General features: G+C 35.1%; 1 protein-coding gene across 1 annotated transcript; it reads left to right on the top strand.

Annotated features, from left to right (window-relative positions):
• The first annotated feature begins 1,392 nt into the window (after positions 1-1,392).
• Positions 1,393-2,421, top strand: LOC145689452 (uncharacterized). The gene has a single exon (XM_081763612.1). The coding sequence runs from the start codon at positions 1,393-1,395 to the stop codon at positions 2,419-2,421; it is 1,029 nt and encodes a 342-aa protein (XP_081619738.1).
• The last annotated feature ends 23,895 nt before the right edge of the window (positions 2,422-26,316 follow it).

The following is a 26,316-nucleotide window of genomic DNA, read 5'->3' as shown; positions in this document are numbered from 1 at the left end:
CGTTTCCAAATCTACGTATACTTTTGTTAGCTTTACTTCCCAGTTCCTGCGGTTACTAATACATAATATTATATCTGTTGAGCCCTTGGAATTTCATTATATCTTTTCATATTTTCTCCATTTGTTTCTCCATTGATTGTTTACCCTTCTGCATTGAAGTATATATATATATATATATATATATATATATATATATATATATATATATATATATATATATATATATATATATACATATATATATATATATGTGTGTGTGTGTGTGTGTGTGCGTGTGTGTGTGTGTGTGTGTTAATTTTCCTTCTACTTTCCTTAGTTTTCCTTCGCTTCAGCTACATTTTTTGGTGCTCTTTATATTTTGCCTATGACGTGCTTTAGTGTATCTAGAAGGATGTGCTCATTTCTTCAACAGTTATTTTATGCCTATATACTATATAATACATTTCACAAATTTTTACTCATCACTTTCTTTACAGTATTGGTTATACTTCTTAAACTTTCTAAGGTCCGTTTTCGGTACATCGTTTTCTTTTTCTTCATTAACCGTCAACGCTTGTGTCAGCTACAGAACATAGTAATTTACATATCTTCTTTGTTTTACCTGCAGGAGGTACTTCTGTTTTCCTTGTACGTTTCGGAAGTAACCGTTCTTAGTACCACCTACCACTACTGTGTGTATTTAGATCCAGGTAGCGGCTAATATGTGAACTAAATAAATTTGTATGCTGAGGGTTGAACCGTTAATTGTACACTTTATCCTTTGGAACTGCTACCGCAAAACCAAACAAGAAACTACATTTTGTTAATCTTGAGTTATTATCTTGCAATTTTAATATTCACACATCAAAAACAAATTTTGCTCAGAAATCAGTAAAAGTACTCATATTTTTTTAAAAAAAAATATTCTCCTCCACAGGACACCGGGGCCTGTGTATTTATGATTTTTATTTCGTACCTTGTTTCAGATCTTGAGAATAGTGCTTGAATTTAAAATATATTTCGAATTTTCTATACCAGTGCATGCCTGATATATATACCATCATATATCATCATATATTAGTTTTGATTTAACCCTTTAACTCGCTATTTTTTCCAACAGACTGACTTTTTTTTTAAATTGTAGGAAACACGAGATTGTTTGAAAAAGAAACTTTAATGCATATAATATGGGGATGTAACGACCTGATTTCGTTACAGTTTGTTTTCGTTTATTATATTTTATTTTGCTTGATTATTTCCTGATCAGTTAAATGGTGTTATAATTTTCCAACGCTAAATAATTAATTTTCATAATATTTCTAGTGTGCTGTTAGTTTCTCTATCTGCACCACATAATAAGAATTGGACTCTATAGACTATGAATTTAATGCCAATTTGTTCTTCTTTTTAAGTATGATTTGTATGATTTTATCTCCGCAACATCTAAAGGATCTGTTATTCAAATCGGCAGGGGAAGCAGCTGAAATATTATTGGATAACCTAACGAGGTTAATCAATCTCATTTTGTGTGGAAGAGTGCCTCAAGATATACGAAAATATTTCTTTGGAGCCACACTTTGTGCACTCCGTAAGAAAGAAGGCGGAATTCGTCCCATAGCTGTAGGTTGCACATTAAGAAGATTGGCTTCTAAGCTCGCATGTTCCAGTGTTTACCAGCAATGTTCTTCCTATGTTCAGCCCAACCAATTAGGGTTCGCAACGAAAGGAGGATGTGAAGCAATTATTCATTCAACTCGAACTTTTATTAAGAACCATGAAAATTCACAGCACGTCATTCTCAAAATAGATTACAAAAATGCCTTTAATACGGTGGAACGGGATATCATGTTAAGGGAAATAAAGCAACAGCTCCCTGCAACCTACCCCTTTTTCTGGCAAATCTATGCTTGTCCGTCAATGCTGTTTTTTGGAGAGAAAACAATACTGTCCCAGGTGGGTTGCCAACAAGGAGATCCCGCTGGTCCAATGCTTTTCAGCTTATCAATCCATCCTATAGTTCGCAAATTATCATCTGAACTAAACTTATTTTATCTGGATAATGGTACTTTGGGTGGTTCCCCACAAGCCGTCTCTCAGGATGTGAATATTTTATTAGCAGAGTCTAAACGCATTGGTTTAAAAGTTAATCCTTCTAAATGTGAACTGTTTTTCACATCTGGACAAGTGGACACCATTATTGTATCACAATTTCAACAGCTTCTTCCTGGACTTCGAACAGTTAATGCGAACCAGTTATTTCTTCTAGGTGCTCCACTGCATGAAACAGGTTACGAAATAGCTTTTAATGAGCACCTAAATCACCTTAAAACTGTTATTGTGCGTTTAAAAATTTTACCATCTCACTTGGCATATTTCTTTCTAAAAAACTGCATGGGTATACCAAAGTTACAATATTTTCTTCGAACTACTCCAACATGGTAAATGCCATCTCTACTTCTCCAAATGGATGCCTGCCTGAAAAGAGCATTAGAGTCTATCGTAAATATATCTATGAATCAAATACAATGGACACAAGCTAGTCTTCCAATTCGATTCGGAGGTTTGAATATCCGCAGAGTCTCCGACCTCAGCCTTCCAGCTTTTGCTTCCTCGTGTTATGGGGTGAGACCACTCATCTCCAACATTCTTAACATTCCCGTTGATGATGTGGTCATTCGTCACTTGATAGAGGCAATTGACGTGTGGAAGTTCTTATTTGGCCAAGACATACCATCCACATTGGAAGTACAGAAAAGCTGGGACAAAATAACCTTAAAATTAATTATTCAACAAGAGTTACTTTTGGATAATGTATTTGATATAGCTCGCTTTAAGGCCTTACAAGAAAAAGAATCTGGCGCATGGTTGCAATCAATTCCATCGAGAAATATTGGAACTTTCATGGATAACAATTCTTTTCGTCTTTGTGTTGCTCTACGCCTTGGCATGAACATGTGTAAAACATTTACATGCATTTGTCGGAAGTAAGTCAATGAAAAGTGTTTGCATCCATTGAGCTGTCCAAAAAGCGCAGGCAGAGTGTCCCGTCACGCTGAATTAAATGATATCCTAAAGCGTGCTTTGGCCAGCATAGACGTGCCTTCAATTTTAGAACCATCAGGTTTATCAAGGAATGATGGGAAAAGACCAGATGGCATCACGTTAATCCCCTGGGAAAATGGGCAATGTCTAGTATGGGATGTCACTTGTGTTGATACTTTTGCAGCTTCTCATATCGTATCAACATCTAAGGAAGCTGGAAGTGCGGCAGAAACAGCGTGCAGACGAAAACATTTAAAATATAAATGCTTAAAAGAAGACCATTTTTTCATTGCCCTTGCTGTTGAAACAATGGGTGTATTCTTCTGAAGCAAGAATGATAATAGAGAGCATAAAGTAAGTGTTTGGAAGAGATTTAATGTTTTAAGAAGGTACAATATTCTTTTTTAATGTTCTATTCGAATTGGAAGTTGCAGAGATCAACCACTTTTGTTTTAACGTTAATCGCTGTAAAGAAAATATAGTAATATATAGCGAGTAGTGGTTATCTTCAATCATTTAGCGTCAGAAGAATATATTCTTATGTGCATTAGAATCTCTCTACTAAAACACGAAGTGGCTGAAATTAGGCATTCTGGTTTTATCGTTGATACTGCAACCGAAAAATGGTAATTTATCTTATTTATCTCAATATATGATAATGTCATATTTTCCGATACCATTTTGCAGTTTATAGTCTGAATGTTGTCTAATTGTTTCATCATTTTCAGTTTCTAATTACTCACGATTTTAATTTTTGCGTTTATATTATCCAATATTAGCGTTGTTATCAATAGGTATTACCTGATGTAGAACTACAACTTTTATCTGCTCATTTCGTTTGTAACTAAGATTCTCCCAAAGTTTCTTTCCGCTTTTTGCTTACTTATAAATGTTTGTATCTTATAATGAATTCATTCATGAATTCCTTTATCTGCTCTTCTGTACAATCAGATCGACTATTATACCATCGAGGAGATGTACACAAACATCAAATTTTTTATCCTTCTACGTATTACATATATTACTGAACTTATTTACAGGAAATTGGGATTTTAAAATACACTTCCAATAACTGCACTGCTCACCATAGTTTACAGGCGGAGACCTGATGGTACAAGCAAAAAATTGTTAATCTTACCACTCTGTGAGGCAAGTGACAATATGACTAAAGCGGATCGAATCTTGAGATGATTAGAAATCTTTGAGTCCACCATGGGTGGTCAGCACGACTGCAAGAGAGCAAGACATCGAGAGGATTAATTATTCTCCGATATGGCAAGTCACACACATCTTTACCATTACGCTACAGCTAATCAACATTGCCTGAAGGCATTAAGAGGTATGACATAAATTGTACGAAACCTTAGAATACGAAAAAGATTTATATGACCAAAAAACCGTCCAAATTTTTTATGGTCAAGTAGAAGAAGAGGTAGATGATGAAAATTTCCAGTATATTATAAAGTGAAATAGTCTAAACCATCAAAGACATGCGAAGGAAAAACGCAACTGGATAAGAGTACAAAATAGCGGATTTTGTCAAGGATATAATGCAATGAAATTATTGACTTCATTTATTAATAGATTTTTATCTGAGAGGAGTATTGCCTTTATCTTACTACTGTTGAATAACCTAAGAAAAAACAGGAAAGTACACAGTGATCAGAGAACCATTAGCATTATTTCTCACACTGGAAAAATTATTGCACGCATACTGAACAGGCAGCTGGAAAGTTGGACACAAGAGATGTTCAACGAAATCTAATTTAGATTCCGAAAAAAAGGCACCAGAGATGCTACTCGGTTGATGAGAATTTTATCAGAACAAATTCTTAAAATAAGAGAAGAGTTATATTCTGCTTTATGAAACATCGGAAAGTTTCGACTTGGTCAACCGCGGTAAACTTTTGAGAATAAGCAACTAAATCAGGGTAATTAAATCAACAACCCATTCTCAATCTGTACGTAGGGAAACGAGTGAAGTTGCGCTTGAATCAAGTGGAAACTAATAGCGTGGAGAATGAAAGAGGACTCAGGCAAGGATGTATTATGTCATCCCACTTATTCAATATTTACAGAGAACTCTTAAAGAAGGAAACACTAATGGAAGATATTTCAAAGTTGGACACTGTATTATTAACAAGAACAGGTGAATCAATGCTAAGTATATTATAGGTAGAGCGAAAGAAGAACTAAAGAAGATCATTGACGAAATAGTTTACATTCGAAAACAATATGAAATTCAAACCAGATTCCAATTTCGAATTTTAAAGAATTCCGCCCCACGAGAACGCCCTTATGGACCAGAGTAGAACAAAGAGGACTTGCAGCGGTTGATAACCCGGACGTAGTTTGAAGAGAGACAATTATTTACCAAGAAGGTGAGGTCAAAATTGCTGTAGCCGAAAAGGCATTAAAAAATTTAAGTTCATTCCCTACTAACTATATTATTATCGAAATAAAGAAGTTGATCAGATGCTATATATGGAGTATCGGACTATCGTTAGGAGACTTAGACATTACATAAATTAAACCAAAATGCTTAGAGAACTTCGAAACAGGGTGTTAAAAAAAGACGGAAAGATAAAATGGCGGGAATCAGTAATAAAAAGTAATTAAAATGAATAGGAGAGAAGAGAGCAATAATAGACAAACTAATTGGATTTCACATATCCTGCAAAGAAATTACATAAATATAGGAGAAATGCGAGCGGTATGAAGGAGGAATAGACAACTGGTCGATGATCTGAAAAATAGAACAAAACATTGTTGGTTAGAAAAGAAAGCTGAAAATCCTAAACCTAAAAAAATGTCAGCAGTAAGAGGAATTGTGAATAAGTAGAATGCTTAATATTATTATTATTATTAATAATAATAATAATAATAATAATAATAATAATAATAATAATAATAATAATAAGAATAAGAAGAAGAAGAAGAAGAAGAAGTTAGAAAATATGCTGTGAAACTATTAAAGTAACTATTTCTCTAAAAAATAATTTCATGCTTTGTATGTTTTAATTGTAAAGCCTTTACCTAAAGAGTAGATTGTCAAACATGTAGAGAGGTAGGGATAAGGGATGAAATGCATCTTCCTTCATTATTTTGGTACCCTACTTGATAAGTTTTCTGGCAATTGATCTTTATTTGCATTACCAATGCGCCTGCTTCCTTCAAATACGTATCGGAGGTATATTCAATCATTTTCACAATTTTGCCTTTCTTTTCCTCATTGACTGATTTAATTCTCAAACATACGGTGCACTGAGAAAACAATTGCATGGAACGTACGTAAAATCGTATGATACATATGTAAATCCTGCAGGTTTTGTACTTAATGTACAGCAAACGTAAAACTGAAAGCTCGTATTTTATAATACTTTCTATATAAGTGTTCCGTCTTACGTAATTTCCGTATGAAACAATATAGGCAGTCAGGATCTCACATACGAATTGACATATGAAACACATAGCTGACGAAGGTAACATACATATACGTATCTTATATATAAAAGAGAACGTACAAAATCCTTTGTTCCCTCATCACGCTAATACGGCTGAACCAATTTCTTTTATTTTTGGGGGGTTATTAGGATTTGGACCCTAGATGGTTTTTATCATATCACTTTAATTTTTAATTACCAGTGTCTTGAGATAATTGACCATTCAAGTGTCCATAACGTACAAATCCTTTGTTAGTTATTCATCATAGGTAAAAATAAACGTATTTATATGCAACCCGCATGACCGTGTCACTCGGCGGGTTAACATAAATGACAGGCGCTATAATGTTAACATTTACTGCAATCACTTGAAAGCGAAAAAGTAAAAATTATCTAAGTAACAAAGTTTATTGCGTTCCGGTGTGACCGCAGCGAAGCGGGGCGGGTTAACATAAATGACAGGCGATATAATGTTAACATTTACTGCAATCTTCTATGGTTTTTATCATATCACTTGAAAGCGAAAAAGTAAAAATTATCTAAGTAACAAAGTTTATTGCGTTCCGGGGTGACCGCAGCGAAGCGGGGTGAACGCTGCTAGTATACTATAAGGAAGACTGTTAGATATCAGGCATCCTGCAACGGCACGAAGTAACATCTAAGGGCAGTGCCTATGTAGTATACGGATAACGCATGCTCCGTAATGATTTCTGTACCTAGTTAGTAAGCAAGAAGATTTCGTATATTTGTACAATATACGGCTGTCAGAAGAACGGATTTTTATCAGTGTGTTTGATTTGTTTTATAATTTTCTTGAACTTATTATATTCCTACTAATTAAACAAGCATTAAATGTTGAGTATCAAATACAACTCTGATTATATATATGCTGTAATACTTGAGATACCTTGCAATTGCTGGTAAGGCCGAGTGACAAACTCCACATGCTCCAAATCGTGTGTTAAGAAGGTCAGGCGAATTTAATGTTGTAACGTCACCACTCATGCATTGCAATTTTGGTAATTTCCTAACCTAATGCGGAAAAAATAATGTTGATTTTTTATTCTGCACTAAATTATCTTATAACGTACTATAAAAAATGTGTAATATTTAAATATTTTAGTAGTAGAGAAACACTAGTAATAATTCAAAAGTGAATATTGATTATTATAACTATTTAATGGAGAAATATACTAAATTCATTAATGATTTATAAGTAATAGAGACGCAAATTTCACAAGTACCAAAAATTGTGCATTAGGGCTAAAAGTAGATGAAAATTATACTTTCTAACACTTTATGCTCCAAAAAGATTTGTTTAATTATAAGGTAACTATATCGATAAATTATTTTGCAATGTACTTTGAAGTCCTACGTTTCGGATTCTGTGTATTTTATAGCATATCACGATAATAGTTGATATAATACACGGCATAAAGCATGCAATCTTTTCCCAAGATTAGTTATCTTAATACTGTGTTTACTACAAAGAAAATACAAACATTCGATTATTCTATGTTTCTTTGGTAATTATTAATTTTCGAGAATATCACCCAATAAAGATAAGCTAAATAAAACATTGTATTATACTTATAATAGACAATGTTCGGAAAGAATGCCAAAGGAACTTTGCAAAATCATATTTGACTCGCAAATGTGAAATAATATAAAGTGAAACCTGCCAACTTGGCCATCTCTCTAAGTCGGCCACCTGCTTATCTTGGCCTAGTTCGTCTTGAACCTGCATTTTCCCATAAGACATTCGTTACTTCTTACTCTATAAGTTGGCCACCTGTCTATCTTGGAAGTTGGCCACACTGAAGCAATGTTTACCCTATGATGATAATGATAAATTTACCTGCGTATCTTGGCCACGAAAAATACAGTTTTGTTATTTTTCTTAACTCATTCGAATTCCCATATGAGAGGCAGATTCTGTATTTGTGACTGGACACAAAGAAGCATAGATTCTCACGATTTGTTTTGGAAGTCAATGGTGAGAACACTACCCTCATAAAAGGGTGGTGAAGGAAGATGTGAGTAAGAAAAAGCACGTACAGGAATTCAGGAAATGGTTGTACGTATTTGTTTACCCTGTCTGTTTTGGTAAAACCATTAGCTATATCGGCTCCTTTCGTCAGTGGGAAGCTTTAGTAATTCCGGAAAACTCTCAAGGTTAAACCTCAATTGTCATTTATTGGCACGTGATTGTATGTCAAAAGGTAGCGGAGGTTTTGAGATATGAATTCCTTCAAGATTTTTTCAAAACATCTTTCGCTCCGAGGGAAACACTTCTAGCTCATTAACAAGAGGTAGTTAACTACAATTTTAGAATGGGCATATCTGTCAAAAAGAATAAAGCAAATATGTCTAGAATGAACCACCATTCAGTAACAATTAAAAAGAAGTAATATAAATTGCATATGAATTTCTCAATTTATAACTTAGCTTTTCTTGTTTTCAATCTGAATAACTCAGTGTGCTATAATATCAATTTCAATAAACTGCGTACATACACTTCTATTTCATGGTTGTTTGTGTTATTCTGTTTTCAATCCGAATAATCCAATGTACCAGACTAGCTTTCAGGAAGAGAAAGGTATGCATATATATTAAACATACTATCAAGAGTGCCGATTCTGGGGGGACTGAGGGGGCCCGGGTCCCCCAAAGCTCATGTGGGCCATATTTTATTTATGAGTATACAATATTTGGTGTAATGTGAGTGCAATTTGTCTTAAAATCTTCATATATATATATACCTTCTGCATCTGAATGCCCCACCCGAAATTTACAGAGAAATCAGCGCTCTTGCATACTATAGTAATATTTTGTAGTACTCTATATTTATTATGATTACTCTATATACATTATTTATAAGTAGCTGTCGTGCCACTGGTTACTAAAATTTTACAATCAAGTAATACTAGAAATCCTATTCTAAAAATACACAAATCACACTTATTTCTGTAAGTTGGCCACCTGTCTAAGTTGGCCAGTTTTCGATGGAACTGATGGTGGCCAACATAGATAGATTTCACTGTATATATATATATATATATATATATATATATATATATATATATATATATAGATAGATAGATAGATAGATAGATAGATAGATAGATAGTAGATAGGTAGGTAGGTAGATAGATAGATAGATAGATATAGATATAGTTTGACTGGTAATTCGATGGATTCCGGATATTCCAGACGTACTTTGGAACATTTTCACTTACATGAAACCGGGGTCGAAAATCAATACTTTCTGAGTAATTTGCTCATGTATGATTTTTGACATTTGCCGTCTAATGAGAGGTGCGCGTGAAAGCTTTGCCCTGACCCAGTTCTGCATATTGTAGAGCGCTGACATTTAACATGTGTAATCCTGCGTACGAATGTAGGTCATGTAGTAATGTACACCTCGTAACTCTGCACCGTTGCAATGTTATAGGTTCGAACCTGAAGTGAGGTGTAGTGGTCCAAAATATATTCAGAAACTAGCTATTCATAAATTATTATTATTATTAGCAGAAGTAGTAGTAGTAGTAGTAGTAGTATGTTCTGTTAGTTTGATTACTATTTTATTTTACGGCATTCTGTAATGAGTTTACGAATTTAATTTCTTATTTCTTATCAACTGAAGCATGGTGGAAATTTGCTGGCTCACCAAGTAAATTTCCCAGATACTTCTGTTGACGCAATCGTCCGGTGAGTGAACCTTTGTATTTTTATTTGGCTTAAATTTCTCTAAATTTGTGAAATAATACTTGAATCCTGATATCTAGTTATTGTAAATTGAGTTATTGAAAATGAAATGAAATTTTTGATTTTTATGTCCCAGGATTATGCTGACTAGACTAAAGGAGCCGGTGATGATGAGAAATGAATGAAATGGTGGAATGAAAAAAGTGGAAGGAAACGAGAGAACCCCGAGGAAACCGATGCACGTGGTGTTTGAAGTTGAGTTATTATAAAGAAAGAAAAACGTAAGGGTGTTGTATGTCATACATTTTGATATATAATAATAATTATAATTATTATTTGTCTGTTGTTTTAGGCTGACGCCATTATTGCTAAAAGGACTATTGTGTTCTGATTTGATGTGAAAATGCCTGTACAAATAATTGACTCAAAATATTGGATAGACAGGTAAGGGTTAACAAGTGTTTGATTAAATTTCAAAGATTTCGAAGCTACGAATTTGTTTCCTGTTAGTTATTTTTGGTAACAAATAAATATTTATGACTGCTAGTTACAAACTTCTAACATTTACAAAATTAGAAGCAATACCCCCCCCCCAGTGCCATTATCAAAGTTATATGTATATTTCATTTAGTACCAGAAAGCTAAAGTTCGATTATTTGGGAAGGTTTCCTACTCACCCAGCTGTACGGATATTTCGTCTCTATAGTCTTACAACATGCTTTCTAATACATTTTGGATTTACTCAATTTGTCTTCGGTGGGTTGTGACGATGGGGACTGAACATTGTTACATATAATAGATTGCGTCAACTCACTCTCGTATGTTTGTGTTTCTGGTTTTTAATCGAAGTAAGTCTGGGGCACGTAGTCTTATGTAACTACTTGTATCTGCTTGTTAGTGAAAGAAACCTGTTTGTTTTTGGTGATATCTATTGGATTTTAAACAGGAGTAGATTACTGGCTTGTAGGCTTGAACTTGCGCATAGAGGTAGGTTCTATTATTTAATAGGAGAAAAAAGAGCATTACGAAGTTCATTTACTTGTTTTGTAAAAATTATTTGTAATAATTCATAATGTCCGAATCAGAGGAAGATAAAGATTTGCACCTTACTCATTCCAGGGAGGTATGAGGTTCGAAACCCGATTCGAAATCACAAGTTACTCAAACCGATTGTGTATGAGAAAGTGACAGTGGGACTCTTGAACGTAAAACAGGCGGACAAACTCCACCTCAAACAAACGAAGGTCCTGGTTTGATTCCTCATAGGAAATTAGAACAAACCGTACAATTGAAGCTTATTGATACGTATGTGAATAAAGTTCCGATATGCAATGGTACAACGCCCGACTAATTGTATGTCTTTTTGGTTCAATTCATTGTATTTGACGAGTTAGATATTTTTCCTTTGGAATGTTTAATGTTGGCAGTGAGATCAAAGTTGATAAAACCTCTTAGTGACATTTTTACTGAATCCTGTTCTTTAGTTAATGTTTGGGATCCTGAGTATAGGCACATTGTTTTTCAGTTAATTTATGATTGTGCTCAGCATCAACTGATGGTTAATAACTATTATCGTCCCTAAGTTCCACGTGAACGTATTAAGAATTACGTAAGGAGGGCGTGTACTAATGTCAAAATTTTCGATCTTACAGTTGATGAAAAAAAGTATATTGCGTGTATTGCTTCTGGTGTTAACCCGAATGTTATGGAGAAAGTGTTCTATTCTGGAATTCTTAAATCTATGAGGGACGTTGAACAATTATTGGAACAGTATATGAAGCACAAACTCCATTTGCTGCCATTCATTAATGCGTCTCAATACACATCGTCTTTTACGAGAACTGCTATCGATAGTGCTTCCCCCTCCCTTCATAAGTCTAGATCGGGAGGACAACATTATTTCCCTCTAAAAGAATTTACAATTTTTCACAATAGAAACAGTGCTGCGCGCTTGCCTTCGTCTTCCTCCAATTTAATCAATACAGAATTGGGCTCATACAATGCTGAAGGCCAGGGACGTTTCAGTAACATTTCCCAAGAGACTAATAAAGGTGCATATGTTTTGCTTAAGCTGTTTAATAGACAATATCATGCTTGTATGTTCTCAGCTTCTTCTATAAATTTAATAATTAATGAAGTGTTTCATTTTCTACAAACAAAAATGAACATACACATTACTCCTAAAACATTCAAAGGAAGAGCAGTTAATAATAGGAAACTTGTGTTAGACAAATGTGTACGATTTCGTTTTAAACTACGAAACAAGCTTATTAGTATACACTTTTCTGTCTATCCCGAACTTGAATTTCCTGTTTTATTTTGTTTGAAATTTTTGAATGATGCGCAGTGCTACATGGACTTTAAGTGTAAATCTTTGAAACTTCAGCTTTATCAAATGTCTATCCACTACTTACTGGAATTTCATCTCAACCCCCTCACCCCCTCTGGATCTTTTTCTAACTTGGATACTTGTCTTTTCGATTCTACTTGCAGGAAGTCTGTTGATGAAGAGCACCCAGTACACTGTTTTGGGAATCCTGTTACCTCAGATATTTCCTGGCTGTTCGAACGTTTAACAATACAGTCGATCTTCGATCTAAGGATATAACTGTTCTTTATTTTGTTGCTGTGGCACAGCAGAAGGATTCATCATCTTGGCATATTTCTGGAATCTGGATTCCTGCCGTGTCTGGTGAGGTATAGGTCCAGGTAAGATACGCCACTGACATGCAAAATCAAAGGTGAGGTCTTCTTATCTTAATTACTCTACGAATCGGCAGTCCACAGGTTCAGCGAGTGCTTATTACTTGCCAACCAGAAGTGAACGTTCATTTACAAGAAGACAAAATTTCAGCTTTTTTCCTATAAACTTGTTTCTGCTGGATGTTCAACCAGTGAATTTGAAATGTACTGTTGTAGTTTAGATAATGCAGCCACTTTGGATAGTAGTATTGATATAAATAGTATTATAAAAGGTGTGAATAAAAAGTTGCTTATAGCAAATCCTACATTAAGTTTGTTTGTTCAATATGTGTGTGCAGGCCCGTGCTGGGATGCTAACGAGGGCGGTGGACAAGTCTACCAAAAGGGCGCCCATACAAAGATGCATACGTATTATATATATATGTGTGTGTGGTGTAATTTAATCAATGTAGTAAACGCCGGGAGGTGATTTCTGTCCCCAACATAAAACGAAAACGAAAAGTATATACCAACCTACGTGTAGAAATGCCTCAGAGCTATGACCACCCGAAAAGTTTCGAAAAAGTGCAAAAACAACCATCTGAAGAATAAAATGTCCGATTGGAATCGGACAAAAGGGAATGTCTATTATTTTTAGCCGTAGATTGAATTCATGTACAGTCGGATGTAGTACAAGGGCTTTGAAAGGATGACTCCCAAAGATAGTGGAGTATTCCTTCGAGTATTTTATCAAACGTTGAATAAGGAAAATGAATAATAATTCAGTACAATATTTCAACAATCAAAAATAATAGTACATCGTTCAAATTACAACACTTAGAATTCGAAAGAAAGAGAGATACACATGTGTGATTGATCTATTTTGTCTCAGCAAAGAATAAACTCTCGGAAGAAGAATTTAAATGGAAAGAAGTCTTGAACATATCACAGTTATATATTCTAGGCTAATGGTAGCGGATGAAAAATGAATAGCTTCCTGTCCAAGTTAAGAGTGTGTGAAAATGGAAAAATAACTTTGATCGAGATTAGGTTTATAACGACTGTGCAGAAGACAATCAGGTGGCAAATATCATGTATGATGAACGGGAGTACAAAGGATTCTTCACGTGACAACAGTGACTCCCAAAAATTATGTGAATACAATTTGGGCAAAATTAAGCTGCATTAGAAGATTTCTTCCTCGTAATACTCACAGAAGCAATGAAACTTCGACGAAACACAAGCTGTTCGCGAGTTGCACAATGATACAAAGAAATGCAGTTTCAAACTACCGATTTATTTTGTTTCGGCCAAAGTAGGATAACTGTGAAATACTCAGAGGTACCTTGCAGTATTTGTGCAATGCAGTATGTGTACACGAGACAGCTGTGAGGAACAACAGTTCACAGTCTGATACTGTCAACGTTGACCGCATTGCAAAGATGACATCGGCGAAGGAAATTTTTCCGTGTGCGGTCAAGCACACCTGTAATTTCGGGAATGACTGCCGCAACTATATTAACTCGAGCAACAAGTTCTTCGGCTGTCGTGGCTGAAAAAGTGTTTCATACTCCCTCCCCCCCTCAAAAAAAAAGAAATCAAAAGGCGTGAGGTATGGTGAACGGAGTGGTCATAACAGAGGTCCTTCTCTCCCAATCTGACGATCTGGGAATGTTTCATTTAGATAGGTCTGCATATTCCTATCAAAATGTGCAGGTGCTCTATCATGCTGGGATCACATCTGATGTCTTATGTTCAAGGCCACGTGTTCTAACAATTTTGGGAGAACATTACGTTAAAATAAAAGATGGTTACTCCTACACAGGCGGGTCGGTAATAAATGCAGTCCTACCACAAAATTATCCACCATACCTCACCGCACGCTCACAATAAATCTCTGCTGCTGATCGTTCAACAGAGTGGCACGTGGATTTTTACACCCAACACATGGCTACTGTTAGATTCAGAGCCGTCTCTGATCACTCCCAGTACCCTGTATTCAAATTCAACTGCCTACATGGTGCGATTTCCTCCGATTTCACGTAGGAGAAATTGAAAAGACTACCTCTCTGGAGGCGTGAAAAAATACAGGGAAAGTTACTCTCCTTTGAGGGCGACGGTCACGATATAAACGCGTCACCTATAGGCTATTTCCTCTTGTCTCTCCATAAATAAGATGCATATCGGCCAGCTCGTGGACAGGGTAATCTGCCATTGCGCAGGCATATATATATATATATTAGCACAATCAATTTTGCTTAAACACCGATGTCTACACTTTTTCACGACCGAGATCGACACAACCCTTTATCGTTGAATGCAACACTTCTTATCCTGTTATCCTATCTATCCTATCCTATCTAACACTTTTATACGTAACACCAGAGCATCGGACTATGTATATCACTCACCAGTTGCGTAGATGCGTACTACAACATAGTCACGCTAATTGACGCCATTCTACAACAAAACTGTAAGACAGCCTTTTGCGAGCCACTCACAATTGGCACACAAGGGACGATATTTCCGTAGTGTGCGACTAAAGCATCATGCCCTTAGTGAAAGTACTATGAACTACGTACGTGCTGCTATGTGTACGCAAAAGTGCCACATTCTCTTTCTTCCGTGTAGGTATTCCATCCAGCTCCAACGTACATTAGAGCATCGAAAAAAGATTTTTCCCCTTTTTTGAACGTAATTCCTACGAGCTTTCTTCTAAAAAATTTCTCCAAGCAGTGACAAAATCAAAATGTAAGTGAGCTACACGAGGATGCTATTTTGTATATTCACACTAGCAATGTAATTTTGCATAGGTTAGTGGTAAGGGGCGGTTTGCCAACTTGAAGGGAAAGGAAAAGCTCTTCGAAAGTATCCCTGGAAGAAGATTCATTTTACGGATAAATCAAGTATACTGTCCCAGCGCATTTCTTTGTATCATTATGCAATGTGTCAATATGTCGTATTTTTGTCCATTTTTGTTGCTTCTGTGCAGAGAAGTATCCTATTCAACGGGATTACACATTACGGCGAGGAAACCCTTTATCGCAGCTTACTTTTGCCCAATATATATTCATGCAATGTTTGGGAATCCCTGTGTCATATGGAGAATCCCTTGTACATTTGTTCATCACATATGATTTTTGCATTTTTGGATACTGCATGTTATGTTTCTTTACATGTCGCTTGACTGTCCTACGCACAATCGTTTTAAACCTAATCTGAATCAGAGTTATTTTCCCATTTTCACACTCGTAACTTGGACAGAAAGCGGTTCATTTATCATCCGTCATCATTAGCCTAGAAGATTTAATTCTGATACGTTAAAGACTTCGTTTCATTTAAATTCTTCCTCCGAGAGTTTATTCTGCACTGAAGCAAAATAGATCACTCACACATGCGCATCTGTCTTTCTTTCGAATTCTAAGTGTTCTTGTAACTTGAAAGATGTACTATTATTTCTAATTGTTGAAATCTTATACTTGATTGTTGTTCATTTCCCTCATTCAACGTTTCATAAAATACTCGAAGGAATATTCCATTTTCTTTGGGAGTCATCCTTGTGCCACCACTGCACTATATCCGATTGTGCACTAATAGAATATATGACTAAAAATTATGGACATTCTCTTTTACTCAATTTCGATCCGATGTTTAGGCCTAGTTCTCGAGTTATGGCTGTTTTTATACTTTTTCGACAAATTGTCGGGTGATCAATGTGCCGAAAGGAGGCATTTTTATGCCCAGTTTGGTATATACTTTTCGTTTTATCTCGCTGTCAGGAATCACCTCCCGACGTTTGTTATATTAATTAAGTTACACCCTGTATATATAGAGGCCCCATTTTATGTATTAAATAGCTAAACTATGAAAATGTCTTTACTAGAGAAAAATTTTCTAGTTCTTGTAATACTTTTTTTTTGTCAAAGAAAATGAAGCTAAATATAGTAGTAGTGGTAGGCGTTGGCGCGAATGACTCATCCTCACTCTCTTTCATGACCGGGGTGAAAGGTCAATGACCTGGCCCGGGGTCAATGACCTAGGGGTACTTTGGCCCACCCCTTAAATTTTGGAAATTGCCCAATTTAAACATTTGGTATTATAGTACCGGATCCTAACATGTATTATGATAAATTTGGGTGGTTCACCTCGTTCCCTTCTAGGGGTACAAAATTGTCAAAATATAAACGTAAGCATTACGTTATACCACGTGTTTGGTTTTTGGTGATTTTATCCCCTTTGATGAGGTGTTATTATCCTATATAGTTATATGGGCGTATACAGGGGTCCATTACCTTTCATAAGACATGGGTATATTAATGCACCCCTTGAAAAATTTGGGAGGGGTACCTTGGCCCACCCCTTAAATTTTGGAAATTGCCCAATTTAAACATTTGGTATTATAGTACTGGACCCTAACATGTATTATGATAAATTTGGGTGGTCCACCTCGTTCCCTTCTAGGGGTACAAAATTGCCAAAATATAAACGTAAGCATTACGTTGTACCACGTGTTTGGTTTTTGACCTAATTTATTCCTTTGGATGAGGTCCTATTACCTTATATGGTAATGTATAGGTGTTCATTCCCTATCATAAGACATAGGTACATTGATGCACCCCGGGAGGGGATTCGGTATCATAGTACATGACTCAACATGTATTATGATAAATTTGGGTGGTCCACATCGTTCTCTTTTAGGGGTACAAAATTGCTAAAATATAAACATAAGCAATATGTTGTACCATGTGTTTGGTTTTTGGCCCAATTTCTTCCCTTTGATGAGGTTCTATTACCTTATATGGTTATATGGTAATGTATATGGGTTCATTTCCTATCATAAGACATGGGTACATTGACGCACCCTTTAAAAATTTGGGAGGGGTATCTTGGCTCATCCACTCGGTTTTAGAAATTGTTTAATATAAGCATTTGGTATTATAGTACAGGTCTCCAATATGTACCACTATAAAATTGGATGGTCCACATCGTTACCTTTTCATAGGTAAAGAACTACCAAAAAATCAAATTTTGGAGGTTATTGACCCCTATTTAGCATGTTATATGGGTATGTACAGAGATTTATTACCTTTATATGTTTATGTTCCCTTTTAAATTGGGGAATTATCAAATAACAAAATTCGGTAAACGTTTTCTAGGACCCATTGGTGTTCCTCTTATGGCCAAATATTCAAAATTTAAAGGTTATTGACCGGCTTTATTATTGAATAAGTACAGGATTTATTACTTTTTTTTCATAAGACACAGGTGTTTTTGTGTACCAATCTTAAATTTTGGAAGGGGTACATTTCTTATTGTCGTATCAATAATTGGTAATTGGATAGTATTTCATTCATTGGGTAAATCATTAGGATCACGTGATCGGTTATTGACCTATGATGGGATTAGGAGTCCAGGACATTGGTACATTGAAACTTTGTAGGATAATTTGATAATGTGTCATTGGTTTCGATTATTCCCGCCAAATATAAACGTAAGCAAGACGTTGTACCACGTGATTGTTCTTGATGAGGTAGTGTACAGGGATTCATTTCCTTTGTTGTGGTACTTCTTAAGTTTGAGTACACACACACACACTTCTAGAAAACAGTTGGTTCTACTCAGGTAAACAATTGACGGACATTATTGACCTTATTGAACATATAATGATATGATTAACTCTAAGGTATATCAAGAGAAGTATTCTTTAAATTTGGGAATGGTGATAAACAGAATTTTAACATAAGGTGTGAAATTTGAAACAATACATTGAACTTTAGTCACAGCTCATAGTCTAAGATCATTGGTGGTGATTGATTTGAAATCTGATAGCTAACCTTATTGAATCTTATGATTCATAGACGAAAGGCAATACATGCTACAACAGTTAAAAATTTAATCATAGGGTGATGTAATCTGACACTAGCAAAGTTATTGTTAATGCAATTTGATTGGATGATCACTATCTTTCCTGCAATCTGATTGGTTGATCACTATCTTTCGTGCAATCTGATAGGTTGATGATTTTCAAATCTTTGCTGTATTCAGTTTTAAGTTTTGTTTAACATTTAAAAATCTTTTTTTCGTTCAACATTTTGCACTCACTGATAAATATGATCAAAACCGTTTATTTGTTAATCGAATAGTTAAAAACCGGATAAAGTTTGACGGTTAACCGTGAAACGTAAAATTTTTTTAGTTTGAAATTTTTTTGCTTGAAATTTTTTGTTTGAAACTTTTCGTTTAAAATTTTTGTTTGAAAAATTTTTGTTTGAAAATTTTCTTTGAAATTTTTTTGTTTGTAAATTTTTGTTTCAAAATTTTTTTGTTTAAAATTTTTTCGTTTGAAATTTTTCGTTTCCAAAATTTTTTCCTGTTTAAAAATTTTTGTTTGAACAGTTTTGTTTGGAAAATTTTGTTTCAAATTTTTTTTGAAAATTTTTGTTTGAAATTTTTTTGAAATTTTTGTTTGACATTTTAAAAGTTTGTGCACTCATTAGTAAAGAACTGGAACTGTTTAGAACTAAAACCTCTGGCAACATTGTGGTGCACGTCAGAACATGATCATGCAACGTCATCAGTTTTGCATCATATATAAGTATCGTTCGCGTTAGTATTCATGATAACGTCATCATGGCTACTTGTCTGCAGTTTCTAAACACGCGTGATGTGATGAAATCATTTACCAAAATTACCGATTTACAACAGAATGTACCTTATAGAATCTTAGCTAGCCAAATGATCCCTACAAAGTTTGGATTAAGAATCGTAGTGAAGCTTGAAAATGATAAGAATATAATTTTACCAGCAAGATATTTACCCATGGAGGCATCAAAACAAGAAGAACTGCTGCGTTTCTTAAATACTGGATCTGTATCTTTATGTTACAAAGGATTCTTGGGTCGAAGTCATCAGTTTGAATTTAGTACACAGCCAGATTCGTCAGCCATTGTGATGAAATCATGAATCAGCACATTTCTTTCCAATGACGTCAGCCGTAGTTGTATGAATTTGGTTGGTCGGCATGACGTCAGCAACTGTGATGAAATCATAAATTCAAACGTCAGCACATTCCTTACCAATGACGTCAGCTATAACTATAAACCAGCAAATACAGTGTCATCCCACGAAATCATTTGAGCAAGTGCTTTTCAGGAGGAAAGATGTGTACTTCTAACGATAAAGAGTTCATCTTCGCAAGCTATTATCCAATAAATATATTTCAAACAAAACATGTGATGATTGGTATCAGTGCTAAAACATTTGACCCAGTGATTCGATTGGGCAAAGCAGAACAATTTGGTGTACAACTGACCTGTGAAGAATGGCAAATATTATGTTCACGAATCGACCAAATGAACGATTATTTTCATGATGAGCTAAATGTGACCATAGTCAAATCATTAGGCTCAAATCATGAAGTGGTGCTGCGTACAGTCCTCGAAGAGAAGATGGTGCTGTTACGTAAAAATAGTACATTTCATGTCCCTCGCAATATGGTGTATCTAACACAAACGGAATGGAACAAATTTATCAGCGTATTTCAGTGTGTGAAACATGCAGTGGAAGTGTGCAACAAAACAAGTATATTCCTGAAAAAGTACTATTTTGAAAAATGTGTTATGCATATTGTACAACATGTATCTAGATATTGTGATGGTTGTCAACATCGTTCGTGGGTGCATAACTGTATTGATAAACAGTTTATTTGTGATCAAATGGACATTGAGTTTCCACCAATTGATATCGCAATAGACCTTAAAAGACTTCAACTGGAATTAAAATTATATGCTAAAGACAAACTAGTGCAAGAAGTTCAAAATACATTGTATCGACAATATCCAGAACCACTATCTGGTATGGATGTATGTGGAGTGTAATAAAATGATCCATTTCAATGAATTGTGTTTTTTCATTTCAAGTACAACCCCAGGTTCTGACGTGTACTATTGCACCACAATGTTGTCAAAGGTTTTTGTTCTAAACAGTTCCAGTTCTTTACTAATAAGTGCACAAACTTTTAAAAATGTCAACTCAAACTTTGAAAACAAAAATTTAGAACAAAAATCTTTGAAACAAAATTTTGAAACGAAAAAAAAATTCAAACAAAAAATTTCAAACGAAAAAAATTCAAACAAAATTTTGAAGCGAAAAAATTTCAAACAAAATTTTGAAACAAAAAATTTCAAACAAAAAATTTGGAAACGAAAAATTTCAAACAAAAAATTTTAAACAAAATTTTCGAACAAAAATTTTTCAAATAAAAATTTCAAACGAAAAGTTTCAAACAAAATTTTGAAACAAACAAAAATTTCGAAACAAAAAAATTTAAACAAAAAATTTGGAAACGAAAAAATGTCAAACCAAAGTTTCAAATTTTTTAAATGTTAAAACAAAACTGAATGCAGAAAAAGATTTAAAACTCATCAACCTATCAGATTGCACGAAAGATAGTGATCAACCAATCAGATTGCAGGAAAGATAGTGATCATCCAATCAAATTGCATTAACAATAACTTTGCTAGTGTCAGATTACATCACCTTATGATTAAATTTTAAACTGTTGTAGCATGTATTGCTTTTCGTCTATGAATCATAAGATTCAATAAGGTTAGCTATCAGATTTCAAATCAATCACCACCAATGATCTTAGACTATGAGCTGTGACTAAAGTTCAATGTATTGTTTCAAATTTCACACCTTATGTTAAAATTCTGTTTATCACCATTCCCAAATTTAAAGAATACTTCTCTTGATATACCTAAGTCTTAGAGTTAATCATATCATTATATGTTCAATAAGGTCAATAATGTACTATGATACCGAATCCCCTCCCGGGGTGCATCAATGTACCTATGTCTTATGATAGGGAATGAACACCTATACATTACCATATAAGGTAATAGGACCTCATCCAAAGGAATAAATTAGGTCAAAAACCAAACACGTGGTACAACGTAATGCTTACGTTTATATTTTGGCAATTTTGTACCCCTAGAAGGGAACGAGGTGGACCACCCAAATTTATCATAATACATGTTAGGGTCCAGTACTATAATACCAAATGTTTAAATTGGGCAATTTCCAAAATTTAAGGGGTGGGCCAAAGTACCCCTCCCAAATTTTTAAAGGAGTGTACAAACATACCCATATCTTATGAAATGTAATGAACTCCTATATATGACCATATAATTATATAGGATAATAGCACCTCATCACAGGAAATAAAATCGACAAAAAAAACAAACACGTGGTACTACGTATTGCTTACGTTTATATTTTGACAATTTTGTACCCCTAGAAGGGAACGAGGTGGACCACCCAAATTTATCATAATACATGTTAGGGTCCAGTACTATAATACCAAATGTTTAAATTGGGCAATTTCCAAAATTTAAGGGGTGGGCCAAAGTATCCCTCCCGGTGCACAAATGTACCTATGTCTTATGATAGGGAATAGACCCCTATACATAACCATATAACCATATAAGGTAATAGACCCTCATCCAAGAGGATAAATTGGGCCAAAAGACCAAACACGTGGTACAACGTAATGCTTACGTTTATATTTTGACAATTTTGTACCCCTAGAAGGGAACGAGGTGGACCACCCAAATTTATCATAATACATGTTAGGGTCCAGTACTATAATACCAAATGTTTAAATTGGGCAATTTCCAAAATTTAAGGGGTGGGCCAAGGTACCCCTCCCAAATTTTTCAAGGGGTGCATTAATATACCCATGTCTTATGAAAGGTAATGGACCCCTGTATACGCCCATATAACTATATAGGATAATAACACCTCATCAAAGGGGATAAAATCACCAAAAACCAAACACGTGGTATAACGTAATGCTTACGTTTATATTTTGACAATTTTGTACCCCTAGAAAGGAACGAGGTGGACCACCCAAATTTATCATAATACATGTTAGGGTCCAGTACTATAATACCAAATGTTTAAATTGGGCAATTTCCAAAATTTAAGGGGTGGGCCAAGGTACCCCTCCCAAATTTTTCAAGGGGTGCATTAATATACCCATGTCTTATGAAAGGTAATGGACCCCTGTATACGCCCATATAACTATATAGGATAATAACACCTCATCAAAGGGGATAAAATCGACCAAAAACCAAACACGTGGTATAACGTATTGCTTACGTTTATATTTTGACAATTTTGTACCCCTAGAAGGGAACGAGGTGGACCACCCAAATTTATCATAATACATGTTAGGATCCGGTACTATAATACCAAATGTTTAAATTGGGCAATTTCCAAAATTTAAGGGGTGGGCCAAAGTACCCCTCCCAAATTTTTAAAGGAGTGCACAAACATACCCATATCTTATGAAAGGTAATGGACCCCTATACATGACCATATAACTATATAGGATAATAACACCTCATCAAAGGGGATAAAATCGACCAAAAACCAAACACGTGGTATAACGTATTGCTTACGTTTATATTTTGGCAATTTTGTACCCCTAAAAGGGAATGAGGTGGACCGCCCAAATTTAACCTAATACATATTAGGGTCCTATACTATAATACCCAATGTTGAAATTGGGCAATTTCCAAAATTTAAGGGGTGGGCCAAGGTACCCCTCCCAAAAATTTAAAGGGGTGCATTAATATACCCATATGTTATAAAAGGTAATGGACCCCTGTATACGCCCATATAACTATATAGGGTAATAACACCTCATCAAAGGGGATAAATTAGGTCAAAAAACCCCGAAATTTGAATTTTTGGCAATTTTTTACCCATAAAAGGGAACGACATAGACACCCAATACTGATAGAGGTACATACTATGGTCCTAGGCTACCATACCCAATTTTTAGATTTGGCAATTTCCAATATTTAAGGGGGGTGGTCCTATGTACCCCTGCCAAAATTTAGGGGGTGGGCCAAGGTACCCCTGCCAAAATTTAGAGGGGGTGGTCCTTGGTACCCCTAGGTCATTGACCCCGGGCCAGGTCATTGACCTTTCACCCCGGTCATAAAAGAGAGTGAGGATGAGTCATTCGCGCCAACGCCTACCACTACTACTAATATATACCAATAAATCAATATAGCTATATTTTAGAAATGCAATAGGCACTGAATATTCGAACACTGCTTTAAAACACACAGGGACAATGAAATTTGTAAATAAAGAGCTTTAAAAACTTGAATTGTTTAAACTGCGCTTTATCGATTGCGCCTAGCTTCTGAAAGTTTTTGGGCAATAAATGAGTAGCAGCATGAAAAACTCCTATATTATCTTACCAAATAGACCTACATGTTAATTGCTTTACTTGCTTTATACATATTTTTTGAAAATTGATCGTACTCTTTACCTGTTCTCTGCCAATAGCAACTGTATGAATATATAATACAAAACTGATATACAGAAAATTTTTTATTTAATATTAATAATGTGATATTTCGCAGTCCGTCTTTTATAAGGGCGCACTTTATCCTTCACAGATTCTTTACCAACAGCCACTATATGAATTTACTATACAAACCTGGTATACGGAACAACTAAAACTACTTATCTATAATGTGATGTTTCGCAGGGCGCTCTACGCCCAGAGCACAAGGTACCTTTCACGGGTTTTTATCAACAGTAACAGTATGTATTTATTGTACAGAACTGTGCTATACAGAAGAATAAATATCTAAAACCGTTTTACTTTGATCTGGGTTTGCAAAGGCGCCTTACGTAAAGGGCGCACTGTACCCTTCACGGGTTCTTTACCAGCAGTAATACACTGTAGTACGTATTCATTGTACAGAACTGTGCTGTATAGAAGAATAAATAAAACCATTTATCTTTGATGTGGTTTTGCAAGGGCGCCTTACGTAAAGGATGCACAGTACCCTTCACGGGTTCTTTACCAACAGTAATACGCTGTAGTACGTATTCAGTGTACAGAACTGTCATACAGAAGAATAAATAAAACCGTTTATCTTTGATGTGGTTTCGCAAGGGCGCCTTATGTAAGGAGCACACTGTACTTATCACGGGTTCTTTACCAATAGCTTTATTATTTTTGAAAAATAAACTTGTATCATTTTTTTAATAATGTGATGTTTCGGAGGGCGCACCGGGACATGTCCCGGTGTTCCGGTGGGCCAGCACGGGCCTGTGTGTGTGATGAATTTAAGGAAGCTCTTACAGATAAAATAGGTAAGGATACCGATTTTGAATATCACCTTAAATTAAAAAATAATGCTGTTATTTGTGAAAAACAATCCCCTTTATCGAAAGCACACACAGATGAGATGAGGAAATTTATAAATGAATACAAGCGTAGTGAGGTCATTCAAAAAAGCGAACTCTGACTATCGATCTCCTTGTTTTATTGTCAAGCATTCCAAAGGCAAGGTAGAGTCGTTTTAAATTATGCGAAATTAAATGAGCGTTTAGTGGGTGACAATATGATCTGTCCTAATGTAGAAGAATGTATGGCTTCGTTAGCTAGGATAATTTCACATATTGACGCGAAACGGAGTTTTCAACAAATCGTCCTTGCGGAAAATAGTAGGGCCTATACGGCCTTCGATTTTGAGGGAAAAACATATAAATGGATTAGAATCCCAATGGAAATAAAGGTAGGAAGTCAAGCAATTGCTCATGTTTTGTATGATGTACTGGGTGATTTGAAAGTAAAGGGTGCTGATTCTTATACTGACGATATTGTTTTAACTTCCTCTGAGGTTTAATACGGTGTACAATCTAAATAAAATCACATATTTATTTAAATACATATTATTTCTATCAGTGGCGTATTTACGATTTTGTTTCGGGTGCTTCGCTAACTTTCGGGGGGCTTTGCCTGGAAATATGAATTTTTTTCAAGATTTTTCGTTTACTTTACTACAGTAAGTATGATTTCGGGGGCTTAAGCCCGGAAGCCCCCCATTAAATACGCCACTAATTTCTTTATATACATAATATTACGCCAACATTCTTGATATACGTGTCTTCATACATGAGAATCGGGCTTGATTCGCTTGAAACCTCATGTTGCAATTATATCTTGTAAGTGTAAATCCACGTGTCATAGAGTATTTCTGGTCAAAGGGACGCGAAACATTTGTCCAGTGCAGTCTAACTTTCTGTTTAAGGTTTCAAATCGTTGGAAATGTTAAGTACTTTTCTAGTCAATCTCTAGATCGTGACATAAATATTTAAATCTGAAACATTGATCTTTATAAAGTACTAATCTGATTCCAAATATTGAAGTCTTGACGGAATATAAGAATATATTTATAAATAATTACTTCTTGTATTAAACTGTATCCTTTGTAGTAGTTCCGTGTCTTCGAATTTAACACTCATAAGAATATCGGATGTAATTATTCCTAAGTTTGAATTTAACGTTTAGTTTTGTTATGCCGTTATTTTTCAATATTCATCAATGTATGTGGAACAATTTAGGTTCCTTTATGGCATGGGTTTATAT

This window comes from Thermobia domestica, chromosome 7, assembly GCF_964235325.1.
Source record: "Thermobia domestica chromosome 7, izTheDome1.hap1.1, whole genome shotgun sequence".
In the NCBI taxonomy this organism is placed as follows: Eukaryota; Metazoa; Arthropoda; class Insecta; order Zygentoma; family Lepismatidae; genus Thermobia; species Thermobia domestica.
The sequence above is the reverse complement of the archived record's forward strand: the minus strand, read 5'-3'. Positions and strand labels throughout refer to the sequence as shown.

Coding starts and splice junctions, on each gene's coding strand:
- LOC145689452 (XM_081763612.1), top strand. CDS start 1,393: ATGATTTGTATGATTTTATCTCCGCAACATCTAAAGGATCTGTTATTC.